The sequence below is a fragment of the Bombus vosnesenskii genome, unplaced genomic scaffold (assembly GCF_011952255.1).
Source record: "Bombus vosnesenskii isolate JDL3184/JDL3185 unplaced genomic scaffold, Bvos_JDL3184-5_v1.1 scf7180000013293, whole genome shotgun sequence".
NCBI lineage: Eukaryota > Metazoa > Arthropoda > Insecta > Hymenoptera > Apidae > Bombus > Bombus vosnesenskii.
In genome coordinates, this window is record NW_022882944.1 from 1,380,338 (window position 1) to 1,394,669 (window position 14,332).

The 14,332-nt window shown below is 29.8% G+C and overlaps 1 protein-coding gene across 8 annotated transcripts; it reads left to right on the forward strand.

The window, feature by feature from the left end:
- Positions 1 to 2,719: 2,719 nt before the first annotated feature.
- On the forward strand, positions 2,720 to 12,157 carry LOC117232853 (mitogen-activated protein kinase kinase kinase kinase 5). Of its 8 annotated transcripts, XR_004493205.1 has the most exons (22): positions 2,720 to 2,991; positions 3,068 to 3,125; positions 3,797 to 3,952; positions 4,080 to 4,312; positions 4,379 to 4,642; positions 4,733 to 4,928; positions 4,998 to 5,098; positions 5,193 to 5,260; positions 5,795 to 5,887; positions 6,767 to 6,805; positions 7,617 to 7,670; positions 8,418 to 8,485; positions 8,749 to 8,895; positions 9,098 to 9,273; positions 9,369 to 9,573; positions 9,643 to 9,826; positions 9,893 to 10,170; positions 10,247 to 10,330; positions 10,401 to 10,493; positions 10,579 to 10,705; positions 10,847 to 11,056; positions 11,163 to 12,157. XR_004493205.1 is itself a non-coding variant. In XM_033492560.1 (21 exons), exons 1-21 carry the CDS (start codon positions 2,881 to 2,883, stop codon positions 10,944 to 10,946), a joined length of 2,835 nt encoding a protein of 944 aa, XP_033348451.1. In that variant the 5' UTR covers positions 2,720 to 2,880; the 3' UTR covers positions 10,947 to 12,157. The 8 variants fall into 8 exon arrangements, 7 of the variants coding, with proteins under 7 accessions (XP_033348451.1, XP_033348453.1, XP_033348452.1 ...); XM_033492560.1 differs by having other exon boundaries at positions 10,847 to 12,157; XM_033492562.1 differs by lacking the exon at positions 7,617 to 7,670 and having other exon boundaries at positions 10,847 to 12,157.
- Positions 12,158 to 14,332: the final 2,175 nt, after the last annotated feature.

The following is a 14,332-nucleotide window of genomic DNA, read 5'->3' on the forward strand; positions in this document are numbered from 1 at the left end:
ACACCAATATAAGTATCAATTCAAAACTTATTCAAGTAAATTAATCTTCTTTGATCTCTCCTAGATACAGTAGTCTCGATCAAACAAAGTCATGTTTTATCTAATTAAAACTTTGATACGTTATAATAATTTGATCACTTTCGTTATCATTTGTAGCGGAAAATTGAATTCCACTGCATCTTATGCTCAACAATAACAATCAGCTGCATATCATCGTAAGTAAGTTTTACAAACTTAAGGATTTTACTGTCGATATAATCTTTTTTCATATTTTAGATTTGTATATCATTATTTTAAATGTTTTGTTTTTTTTTAAATAGGGATTATTGTATAAACCACCATCGAAATTTTGAACCAACAACTTCACATAACAAAGTTCTTCGCTAGACACGATTAAACTTTCACAACACGCAATTTTTTTCCAAATGTTATTGAAGCTAGGTATTAGTTGTTAAGTATTATAATTTGAGGAGAATAGACGTATTACATACAGGAAGCAGCGATGGTTGAGAAGGAAGAAAAGAAAACAGCCCGCTGGACGTAAAATCGAGTGTATCTAGGACGTTGGAGTACAATGCTGGAAGCACGTAGTGGAACTGAGCCGGAGTTAAAGCCAGAACGTTCATCGGAGTGGAAGCGGAAGACGGGCCCCAAACGCAGGCCCACGCGTGCGTATCCAACCCTGTCTCCTCTGTTGGCTATCCTTATTATTCGAGCGTGTTATCATTATGCCATGCTACGGCGAGTTTAGCCGCCCATTTGTTCTATATACTTTTTATTTTTGTGCTTAGCCAGGGAGAAACACCATTACCGAGCCCCCTCCAATTTCCAACCCAACCCCCAAACTTGTCTCCACGAAGTTTCAAGAGAAAGCTCCTTACAGATCATTACAAGTCTATACTAAACGTAATTTAACTACCGAGACCCTTTTGCACAATAATTTATCAATCAATAATATTAGTACGTTGGAAAGTTGTAAGTTGTGGGTTATAGACTTCTTTTTCGAAATTTTACAATTTTACATCAAATAGGATAATTAGATATTGATATTTGTTTATTTCATTAGCTTTATTACCAAACTTGTTACTACAAGAGAGCCTATTAATTTGTAACTTGTAAACCTTTATTAATAACATTAATTTGATTATGCAAGGAGGGCTGGCAAACAATTTGATAAGTTTTAAGGAAGAGGAAATGCACGTATTTTAATGCATTATTACATTTTAAGTTCATATATCCTAAATTAAGATGGAAAAAAATAGCTATGTTCCTATTAATGTGTTCTATGAATTATGATAAATTACCGACGGAGACGCGCGTTTCTATTCCCAATGCGACCGTCGAAACTCAGTAAAGGGAATCATATTGCGCGGGATTTTCGCTCGCGAGATAATTTATAATTACTACTAACAAGGTAAACTATGTAGCAATAAATACCGTGACTGATAAATCGATAGTTTAATACAGAGTAAAAGCAGTTTTGCGGGAAACCGATGAATCGCCTGTTCATAGACGCACGAATTAATAACTGCGTTAATGAGCTGTTAATAGATCTAATCAATTGCTTATCCATTTTATCGATATAACGAGCTTATGGCAATAAGTAGAATTTAGAAATATCGTAAGAATTAGTCTGAGCTGTTGCATTAATCGTGACTATTCAAGGTTGTTTTTGTATTCTTGGGAAAATGAGATTTCCCCTATGGGAAAATACACTCCCTGCGTTTCTGAAGGAAGTGCTTTTCATGGCTATGAATGGAACTACGTGCACGTATCCTTACAACAAAGTACACCCTACGTTTGACGTAGTTCTGCATTATTTATTAGTCTAGAGTATGTTTGAGTTATAATTGAGCTATTTATTGATATTTTAAAAAAGAATAATTCAATTTATCCTTTGTTAGACTTATTCAAAAGTAAAGTTGATGTCGGACGCTCCTATATATACGTATATAGTCATCATACGCACGCTTAAAGAATGTTGATTATCTACTTGTGATAACATTTGTCTCTGATGAATATCCCAATAGCATATTTCCAATCTTGCTTTAAATGATATATTAATCCATTTAGTAATCTTTAAACCTTATATTAGAAAAGAAAGCATTCTTTAGGTAGCTGCTATCTATCGCTATCTAAAACTATTCATGATAACGTTTATCTCTGACCTATGTTCCCAATATTATATCACCAATCTTGGTCTGAATAATATCTCTGGAGTCACTTATCATTTTCTGGAAACTTATATAATTCAACGATTACAACATTACTTAGTTTAATTAGAAGTGAAATATTCATGCAATTTTCGAACGATCTGTGTAATTTTGAGAAATGCAAATCAAGTTGAGGTATATTAACTCACCTGTATATAGTTTTATAAATTATAATTATCAATACATTCATAAAATTCCCAAAGACTCTAAAAATTATATATTATAATAAATATTTTGAAAAAGAAAAGGACATAAAAATATGAATAAGAAGGAAACGAGTTCTAATATATTTCATTTTCAGGTATATAAAAATATCTATACGTGGAGAATTTTAAATTATAATTATTAGTAAACTCATAAAATTTTCAAAAACTCTAAAAATTGTACTATACTAAGGATTTCGAGAAAGAAAAAATGCAAAACTATGAATCAGAAAAAAGGAGTACAACGTGTTTCATTACGAGATACAAGATCGATTGATCGATGTATCGCAGAAACCGCTTACCCAGTCGTGACTAACCTCAGAGCTGTTGTGAACAATGGCGACGTTTCGACGAAAGTGACATTCTGACGAACAAATGTGTTTTTACACTTTAACGTTAATCTTCTTTTGTAGATATTAATTACGCTCGTTAGCTGGTAAACCGGCGGGGATACGTGTTTTAGAATGGCTTTGAACGCAAACGCGTTGTCCAGTGACATAAGCCGAAGAAATCCACAGGATGAGTACGAGCTCATTCAGAGGATAGGCAGCGGAACGTACGGAGATGTTTACAAGGTTCATACGCTCATACATTTTTTATATTCGCCATTGTACACGTTATGTTTACATACTATTCAATTTTTTATCGCAGGCCAAAAGACTTTCCATGAATGACCTAGCTGCAATTAAGGTTATCAAGTTGGAACCAGGTATGTCCTTCCAGTTTTTTAAACTGTTTTTTCTAACCACTTAAGTTTTAATTCACTAAAGATTTTCCAGAATTAACATTGATATGAGTGATCAATTGCATTCTTGATCTATTTCTATGATTAAGTAAAAGTTGATTAACTGAGATTTCAGACTGCTTCTTTATATTGCTTTTTGTAATCAAGTTACTATTAGTCAAACAATGATTGATCTACATCTTGCACCATTCTTTTCAACTTTCCTTTTTGTGTATTTTTAACTTTTCAGTAAAAAATATATATTTGAGTAAAAGCTTGCAAGCTTATATCTTTATTTTTTTTATAACAATATATAAAAAGCTCATGAATATATATTAACATATCTTTTCTCATTGATTGTATTTGTAAATTGTATTTGTTAATTTATTCATGATTATTTATTTTATATCTATACACAAATAAAATACATTTTAATTTAATGTTCGATGATTTTAATTTAACGTTAATATTTAATTTAATGTTATTAATGTGATGTTCCTTTAATGTACCATTTAAACTTCGTATCATATTTTTAAGGTATCTAATTTTATACACACAGTAGTGTATTGAATGTTTTTATTGATAAATATAACAAGACTGCAAAGAATGAATAAAAATTTATGTGATATAATATACATATTATTTAAATGTTTTAGGGGATGATTTTGCAATAATTCAACAAGAAATTTTAATGATGAAAGATTGCAGACATCCTAACATTATTGCCTATTATGGAAGTTACTTGAGAAGGGATAAATTATGGATTTGTATGGAATATTGTGGAGGTGGTTCCTTGCAGGATATATATCACAGTAGGTATTTTATTATTATCCTTCTGTAATGTTTTAATTTCTAATTAACATGTAAAAAGGAAGTATTTATGTTGAAAGCACATTCCTGGGATATGTTGAAGTATTAAAAGGTATTTTAATATTATAGTTACTGGACCATTATCAGAAATACAAATAGCATACATGTGTCGAGAAACCCTTTTGGGATTGGCTTATTTGCATAGCATGGGAAAAATGCATCGTGATATTAAAGGTGCAAATATATTACTGACTGAAGCTGGTGATGTCAAACTAGCTGACTTTGGTGTGTCAGCACAGATTACCGCAACTATTAACAAAAGAAAAAGCTTTATTGGCACTCCCTACTGGATGGCACCTGAGGTACCTTGATGCTCTCAAATACTTTTATAGAGACCTTTTAGAAGTTTACACTTTAAACTTCTGTAGGTTGCAGCTGTAGAAAGGAAGGGTGGTTATAATCAACTTTGTGATATTTGGGCTTGTGGTATTACTGCAATAGAATTAGCTGAATTGCAACCACCTATGTTTGATTTACATCCAATGAGAGCTCTTTTTCTCATGTCCAAATCTGGCTTTAAACCACCTACGTTAAAGGATCGTGACAAATGGAGTCCAACATTCCATAATTTCGTGAAAGTTGCTCTAACTAAAAATCCCAAAAAACGACCGACCGCCGAAAAATTACTGCAGGTTATTTTCTTCTTTAGAATATGTATAATATACATTGAAATCGTCCCCAAATTTTATAGAAAATATTTTGAATAGAAACTTTCGTTTCAGCACGCATTTTTTCAAGGAGAAATGAGTAAACGTTTAGCTCTAGAATTGTTGCAGAAAGTATCGAATCCTAGTCATATGTTCACTGATTTAGAAGCAGATGAAGATGGAGCTGTACCTAATGTTCCGCAGAGGATAGCATCGCGTCACACCGCGAGACCTAGACCAAAAAGTCCTATACCACAATTAGACACTGATGGTAAACACAAGTATATTCAAGTATATATTCTACCTTTTTTTGCAAATACAAATTACATACGTGTTATAGACCAAATTAATCTTGATGGAACGTTACAAAGAGACGCGATTTCTCCTTCTGTGGATGCTACCCCATCTTGGGATATCATGGATATTATGAATAACGTCAAGGTGATTTCACACTTTATAAAAAATATTTTTTATATTATTTCCTATATTATATAATAAGATATTTAAAATAATATTTCTATGTTTAACTATTTAGTCTGTTCATAACTGTGATGTTCATCCAGATTGTGGTATTGGGTCAGCGTTTGAAGACGTACAGGAAAAGTAAGCATATTTAAAATAAATCTATTTAATTATGTAAATCGATATGTGGTCCTGGAAAATTCAGGGAGGGGATGCTTTAAGATCCTTCCACTAATATGGTAATTGCTGTTTTGATTTCCTGTCTTTTAAACAGGATAATAATTAACGATTACTATCTAATTAATTAAGATTTTATATAAATTTTAATCTCGTTACATAGTTAAGAACTGTTTAAAGCAAAACAGCAATTTTGATCTAACAAAGGTCGAGATGCATATGGCACGTTTGCTTCCGCTTTGTATACAGCGCATCGACCATTAATGGTGACGAGCGAAAAGTAAATTTGTAAATTTAACGCTTCCAAAGATCTAACAACCCAATATTATTTTTGAAAGATACTTCAGATCTTTTTTTTAGCTTATTGCAATTATTTGCATAATTCTTATTCCTTGTGTCATGTAAAAAATTAATGGAAACAATTTATGATGTTTTGATTGCCTTATATTAATGATTCTGTAGTCTTCCTAGACATGATATAGTTTATCTTTGTATCAGTACTGTTGCCGCTAACGTTACAACAGATACAACAGATAGTAAAGAATCGCATCAAGGCAATACAGACACAGAGATATTTCATATGAGTTTAAGGTAATGAAATACAGGTAGTTTGGTGTGAAGATATGATACAGTTTTGAATTGCTACCTAAGAAAATTTGACATTAATATTATTCCAGATATATAAATATGTTAAAACTACAAGCAAGATGGAATGACATTTTTTTATTTAATTTAAAGTATATATATTATGATTTTTAAAGTAGACTTGCATGCCATTTTAATTATTGATATAGAAAGTGACTAAAAATCTAAGGCATGGAGCTAGTGATTATAGATTTTTTCTTTATATATATATTTTTTTTCGTAGATACTATAGTTTATAAATAATTAATATTTTTGTTTATTTATATTCTACAAATGATTGATTTTTTTAAATAGTACATACTACATACAAAGTATGCATGTGATGACTGGTGTATAAATTAGTTTAAGTAGTGCATGATTGAAATGAAAGTTCAAAAGAGTCTTGATGTATTCACTAGTACTGTTACGTAAGTATTATTATCACACTTGTGTATTTTATTTTTATATAAAGATCTTTTTGTCTTGTTAAATTTATTTCCATATCTTTCATAAAAAACATCATTTTAAAGACTGATATTTTGTATATGTTTCCATAATATTCTATGCATTCAATAATTGATGAATGATGAATAGAAAATAATATGATTTAATGAGACACAATAAAATTTGGCATGTTTATATACATATATTTTATTCAAATTTGAAATTTATAATCTAATTGTTATTATTATAAATCCTAATCTTGAATTAGTATAGTATCTTGAAATTATTGTTACATTATCCTTATATTACGTCTGATCCTTATCCGAATTTCTCGGCTCATTTTAATTCTCATAGCTTTAATTTCTCTGATCAGTTTGTAATTTTAATAATTTCTCCCAACAGGAGTCTATTGCAGTACATTGATGAGGAGTTGTTGCTAAGGTATTGGCAGGTAACCCTTTTCCCTTGCACCTTGCACCTGGCACATATATTTCCTAATGCCTTGTATTAAAATCATCTAGTTTTTCAGCAGCTTCTTACTAACTTATTAAGATTTACTTAACGATTTTTTGTTTAATATCTTTTCTTTTGCATTTTATTTAATGCATCAAAATTGATTAAAGCTATTTTGCATTATGCATTTCTTTGATTCTTCCTATTAGTCACCTTTTATTTATATTCCCTGTACAACTTCCTATAGATATAAATATAACTCAATACATGTATGTAAATATGGTAACTTTGGAGTCTATACTTTGAAAGTATACTAGTCTATACTTTGAAAGGCTCTTTAGCAATAGATGTTTTTAATGTTGTTTATTGCATGCAACTTCTTTCTTTCCTTTTTTTTTTTTTTAGAATTAATTTTTACAACTGTTAACCATATTGGTGGTGGAAGTTTATATATCTGTTACAGAGAGATTAAGATTTTGAACATATGTTTCAACTATATTTTTGTAATTTAGTGATGATAAGGAATCAGCTGTGATAAAAGCAAATGAAATGGTATCTAATTAATTGGTTGTGCTAATAAGTGTTACTACATGATATGCCTTATTTATGATTAAACATAGTCATGTATATTATTTTGTCTGAGAACCATTACCCATATATTCCCCATAAAATATAAGTGAATCACTTTATGTATAAAAAAGTAATTATATGAATACATAGACAAAGAGTTCTACAGGATTAATAACAAAAAGAATGTGTAATCGTTTTATAGTATATGATTATAGTTTCATGTGTGCAGGGGGAATGCAATGTCGATGGTTGGTGGGCATTGCGACCAGCTATATTCCCTGCAGTAAGTAAACGATAAAATGTAATAGTAGGCTGTTTCATCTATTTGTTGTACATACAGTTCGGTTGTTTTTGTTAGTTTTAGCTGAAAGTAATAATTGCCTTTTACTTAGTACAAATTGTTTATGATAATTGTTTAAGTTTAGTTTTAAATAATTCATTGATACATTTTATTTGTAGCAATTACATAGGATGCTACAAAATTAAATGTACATAAAATTCATGGGAAGTCAGATATTTTAAAGAGAACCCATATATAATTTTGAAATAGTATTATTTTAAAGTCTTTTCCCTAATGATTGATTTATTCATTGATAATCATTGTATTAATAAATTCAGTTGTACATTTGCTTAAACATATCATTTTTTCTAAGCACCAATTCTTATAAGACACACTATATTCTTCCAAAAACACCTACCAGTGCTTATTAAATAATTACTAACAATCACTAAATATGATAACAAATGCTTTAATACTCCATGATTTTGTATATGTTGATTTTACCTTCTAACATTTTTTCATTGCATTTTCTCGATTTCATAAACAATGCTATGTTTCTTTTAAATTCTTGACTAATTATTATTATTAATACATATTTCTCAATTATTATTTAAAGATTATTTATATTTTATAATTTATAATTTACTAACAACAAAGTAGCATTAGTTTTTAAAAAAGAAAATTTCTAATACACTTGTCTTCATTGATATATAATATTTCTTAACAATTGCTGGTCTATTTATTTTCCAGAGCTACCCTTCCTCTTGGAGAGTCATCAAATGATTGTGAAGTACATTGTCCATATTATAATATGTCAGGTAAGCACATATTCTTATAACTATTTTCTACTAAATTATGCAGCCATTTTATTAATATAAAATACTGCATGAGAGATGCATATTAATCTTTGCTAATTATTTCTTATAAATCTGTAAAACTCAAGACCAATTGAATTAAAATGGCAAAAGTATATTAGTTTCAAGTTACACATCAAAGTAGTTTGGTAGTATTAAGTGATCTGGAAATACTGAAAGTTGAAAAGTATCAAGACAATAGTATAAAAAGTAGATTCGTTGCTTAGGATCGCAAGCAAGTCCCAGGCGCCACAGCTCTGTGGATGAGTTGTATGGTCTGGTGAACAGTGCTCAGTCCTTAGCTGCTGTCAATGGGCAACGTCAACGATCCCTTTCTGACAGTGGTCCTAGAGAAGAATCTCTCCAATCAAATGGTAGAAAAGCACCCTAATTCTTAATTTAAAACTATAGGTTACAATTTTTTTCCTAAGAGGACTCCTTAATGTGAATTTCTATAATTCTACCCCCACTACTAGCATGCTTCTAAAATTCGTTTTTCTTTTTCTAAAATAATTATATTATCAATTTCAGTACATTAAAAATAGTTCGTTTAATCACTAAACCAATTTTTTGTAGGTCAAAATGAGATGCCAGATGAAGGAGACAGAGAAAGTATGAGCCCAGATTTATTATCTGATACTCCTCCTGTTCCTCCAAGAAGAAGGGACAGAAAACGCCATACACCTCCTAGACCGATCAGCAATGGACTGCCACCAACACCCAAGGTTCATATGGGTGCATGTTTCTCGAAAGTTAGTTTAGTCTATCTATCTTTATCTCATTCCAATTAATCATAAAAAGTAATAATCTAATTTGTATCTGGAAAAATATTGGAATCTTTGTATAGGTATTTAATGGATGTCCGTTAAGAATACATTGTACCGCAAGCTGGATTCATCCGGATACGAGAGATCAGCATTTATTAATCGCGGCAGAGGAAGGGATTTATAATTTAAATTTAAATGAACTTCATGAAACTGCAATAGATCAATTGTATCCCAGACGTACGATTTGGATGTATGTCATTAAAGATGTTCTCATGTCTTTATCGGGTAAGATATTAATAATATAAGGTATCATTTTGTAATTATTATATACACAGTACTGATCTTAAATTGTAGGAAAAACTCCACAATTGTATAGACACGATTTATTAGCGATGCAAAGCAAGCAGACTCACAGGTTTTCATTGCATATGAACAAAATATCTGAGAGATTAGTACCTAGGAAGTTTGCCCTAACTACTAAGGTACCAGACACAAAAGGCTGTACCAAGTGTTGTGTAGGAAGAAATCCATATAACGGGTAAGTAAATAAATATTATATTTTTTCTTTTATGTAATGCATTAATCAATAAAATATTTAACACAGGTATAAATATTTATGTGGTGCAATGCCGACCGGAATATTTTTAATGCAATGGTACGATCCTCTTAATAAGTTTATGCTGTTAAAACATTTCGAGTGTACACTACCGACACCGTTAAACGTATTTGAAATTATAATTACACCCGAAATGGAATACCCGATGGTGTGCGTGTCTGTGAAACAACCATATCAGCAAAATAAATTGAAGTTGGATTTAATTAATATGAACTCGGGGGCAAGTTGGTTTCACAGTGATGAATTGGAAGATATGGATGGTTCTGGTATATTTCTCTTTGTTATTCCGTACTAATTAAGTTTAAAAAGTATACTTGTTATTATTTTCTTCCATTTTTACAGCCACTGTGATACCAAGAAGGGAAAACCTTCATGTTATTAATGTTACACAGTTAGAGAAAAACGCAATATTAGTCTGTTATGATAGTAAGTAAAAATGGATCCTTGTATAATATTGTTTGAAGATCTATAATTTATTTACACTTCCGTTTTATAGATGTAGTGAAAGTGGTAACGCTACAAGGAAAACCTAGGTCGAGCAGGAAGCATATGTCAGAGTTACACTTTAACTTTCAAATTGAATCCATTAGTAAGTTTCTATGTCTTTTATTAGTAACGTTTTTACTTTGCTATATTTATAATAAGTTTTTTCATAATCATTTTGTTGCTTTCAGTTTGCTTACCTGATAGTGTATTAGCATTCCACAAACATGGCATGCAAGGTAGAAGTTTCAAGAATGGCGAAGTTACTCAAGAAATCAGTGATCCGAGTAGGACGTACAGACTACTTGGGTCGGATAAGTATGTGCTTGTTGTACAGTAATAAATTTTTATACATTTTAAACTTAAATGTTTTAAAATTTTAAAAATATGAAGGTTTAAAAATGTAAGATTTAAACGTTTGGAATGAAGTAATAAATTTTAATTTTTTTTTTTCGATAGAGTTGTGATGCTGGAGAGCCATTTGGTTCAATCAGGTACACTGACTGAATCCGAAGGCGCGGATTTGTATATACTTGCTGGACACGAAGCCAGTTACTAAATTATCTTCCAACTATAAATGTGCAGACATATAATGTATCGCAAGTGACTTGTGATTCCCACTGACTGCGTGTAAAGTAAAATGTGACTCAGAGGCAGTGGTCGATGTTGGTAAGAGAATTGTTAATTATCCTGTTTTAAAGTGCATATGGATAAGATCAATGTACATTAATGTACACACATGCAAACACGTCATTCGTCACTGTTGTCCATATAGTCATTGCTGCATAGACTGGTTATTTGCCGAGAGAAAAAAAGAAACTTTTTAACGAAGACGTATTTAGAATTAGTGGTCTTCGAGGTCTGAATGAAGATCACGGTGGAACAGATTATTAGAAAGAAGCACGATATATTTAAAGTAATATGTAAATTTGCCCTTATGCCTGGCAAAATAAAGCTTATACCAATCGGAACTTCTCCCAAGAAACATGTGTGCGATCGCGAAGTTGAATATTCGCGATCGACTTTTCTCGACATTCGTTATTATAGTAAATGTCTAGTAAATGATAGACGCGAAACTTGATTTTAAGCAATTTTTTCCATTTTTTTAATTCATCTTCTTACATTCATGGATCTTGAACAATGCGAACCGCGCATATATAACGATATTTACTTGTAGATACACGGATACTTATATTTTTAGAATAATTTTTAGATAATATAAAAGATCTTCACAATATTGGAAATAAATTAATTGTATAATTGTAAACATCTCGTCTAAACTTTGTACGAGCCATAGAAGATATTTGCCAAAGGTAGTTTAAGTAGATTAATATATTCGATCAAGTAAAACAGAAAGCAACAAAGACAACGATTTAAATACAAATTAATTATCGTGTATAAAAGTATATCTATTAAACGTCAGTCCCAAATATATATTTTTCTTGCATGAATAGAGGAAAAAAGAAAAAAAGGACAAAATATAAAATTGAAACCCATATATTCAATACAATATAATGTCCTGTTCTTTTGTATAAGTTTTACTTTGGTAGGCATCGGGCCTTTGCATCAAAGTTATTTTAATAAGACATTGCGTTCATCAGTGTCTCTAATTTTGGATGATTGTACTATGAATATACAGTAGAAATTGCAAATAGTTTATGATGGGGCAATCATAAATTATTTATTTTAAGAAGTATATATGAAAATGGTCTTAATGATTAATTCATCTGAAACAATCATTTTTAGTAGGTATCATAAACGATTTAAAATGTATGCATCATGGAATGCTTTATGTTGTATAATTAATTGTCAAGCTCTAATATTGATAATTAGCGGTTTAAAAAAGGAATTAAGGTCGAAATTCCTGCTCCATAATTTTCTTCTGAAATATGACTTTAGTGGATATATATTATAAATATTCGAAACAATTTCTTCGTATTGTACATGAATTCAAAGTTTAGGAGCACGGTGTGTCTATATATATTATATATAAATTTCAATTAACGTCTTACTTCTTCAAGATAATGGACATTAAGTGCATTTTGTGTGATGGGTATTAAGACTGGGAGAAACGCGATTTCTCATTTGCGAAAGACTTTCTTAACACGTGAACTGTGTATCCAGGAGGAAGAGTGCTGGATGAAATAGAGCTTAAGGATCAATGCAAATGTTAAACGCTGAGTATTTATTTCCGCTTCTTAAAATTAATTTTCGTTTAACATTTGAGGTTTTTTTATATCATCTGATATATACAACATAATATTTTACAAATATGTAAAATTTGATTTGCATCAGTGATTTAATTAATATTAGTATCAGTTGATACCATGTGATATTTCTATGGTGTCTTTGTACAATAAATACAGAGATGAATAACGTAGTTTGTATTTGTAATGATCAATTACTTAAAATATTCAGAACAATATAATTATTATTTATTTATAGATTAGTAGACATTTTATTTGCATTCGAGATTATTTTTAATGATATTCAATTAGTTCTTTTTTCGGCATATGGTAGTATAAAATAAATGTTTAAACGACCAATTTAAATGCATCTTTTTACGAGTAGAAAATTTTACATCTTTGCACGTAATAAATAATATTAAATAAAAGACAAATTAGAATTAAAAAATTTATTCTTGTTCTTTCCAAAATTTAAGTTTCTTAGTATTGCACGTTAAATATTAAATAAGAAAACAGAAAAGAAAATCAATTTAAAAACTGCAATTTGCATGTTGCAGAGAATAATAGATCTCACTTCAGCGTTATTTTAAAACTTATAGTTTTTATGAAAAAGCTCATAAAAAAAGATGGTCAGTTATTAGTAATATTTAAACAAATAAAATATTTCATAATAAAGATTTTAGTAATTACTATTGCTTATTGCAAATTTAAGTAGTTAAATAAAATTAAAGTATTGAAAAAAATTATGAATATTTTTTACATAGTTTAAATTTTATTAGGATAGTGATTTATATTTTAGTATTTTAGTATTATTATCACAGAATATAATACTATTTATATTGCATATAATTTGGCCAGGTATGCTAATAAAATAATGTAATGAGGCCATTAAGAATCGATTGATCGATGAAATATTTTAAAAATACTTAAATTCAACAATGTCTTTTAAATGCCATTTAGTAGATTTTGCGAGTATCTGGCACTTTTCCATCCATGTCGATAGCTTGCAAACCAAAGTAATTGATTTGCAGTGGCAAGAATGAAATGTAAATTGAGCTAGGAAGGATTGACAGAGTAAAATTATCTTGGAAATGTTGAAATATTTTGGTATTTTATATGAAGATTCACTGTGTAAATAGAAAGTAGGATTACTAAAGAAAGTATTATGCTATGAAAAATTTACTATAATAGTGTCATTATAGTAAATAATATGTGACTGCTTATTGTTTGTGGTAAATAATTATGTTATATGAATGTTGTATCTATTACTAACAGCATAAGTGGTGTAATTAAATTTTTATCAGAAATTTAATTTTCTTATTTGAGAAATATTCTTTCAGCTATTAAATTTCTTCTTACAGTGTTTTATTATAATTTAAAAAAGACAAAACATGTAGATCATATGGTTGTAAAGTACCAACATTTGTACCACTTATGTTAAGACAAGATTGAACACTGATTTAATACTGATTTATCCCAAGATGCAGCAAAATTGTGCTTGAAACATTTTATGCTGACAGTCTATTAAATGGAAAGAATTGAAACGATCATGTGTTCAAAGTATGTCCAGGATAGTAAACTTTACCATTTTAAATATCACTCTTGTCTTGCATATTACCTTTAGATATCAATTTCTACATATTTATTCAAATGTTCCATTCCAAATATAATAAAGTCTATGAGATAGAATTTATTCGTTCATCATAAAGCTCTTGTATGCATGCACATAGTGCACAAAGTGATAATTAATTACTTTTTA

Bases quoted from the DNA above. Each gene is read 5' to 3' on its own strand.
- LOC117232853 (XM_033492560.1), top strand. From the start codon at position 2,881: ATGGCTTTGAACGCAAACGCGTTGTCCAGTGACATAAGCCGAAGAAAT. The intron at 4,929-4,997 runs GTAAACACAAGT...TACGTGTTATAG, and splicing joins ACCACAATTAGACACTGATG to ACCAAATTAATCTTGATGGA. The intron at 5,099-5,192 runs GTGATTTCACAC...TTAACTATTTAG, and splicing joins ATATTATGAATAACGTCAAG to TCTGTTCATAACTGTGATGT.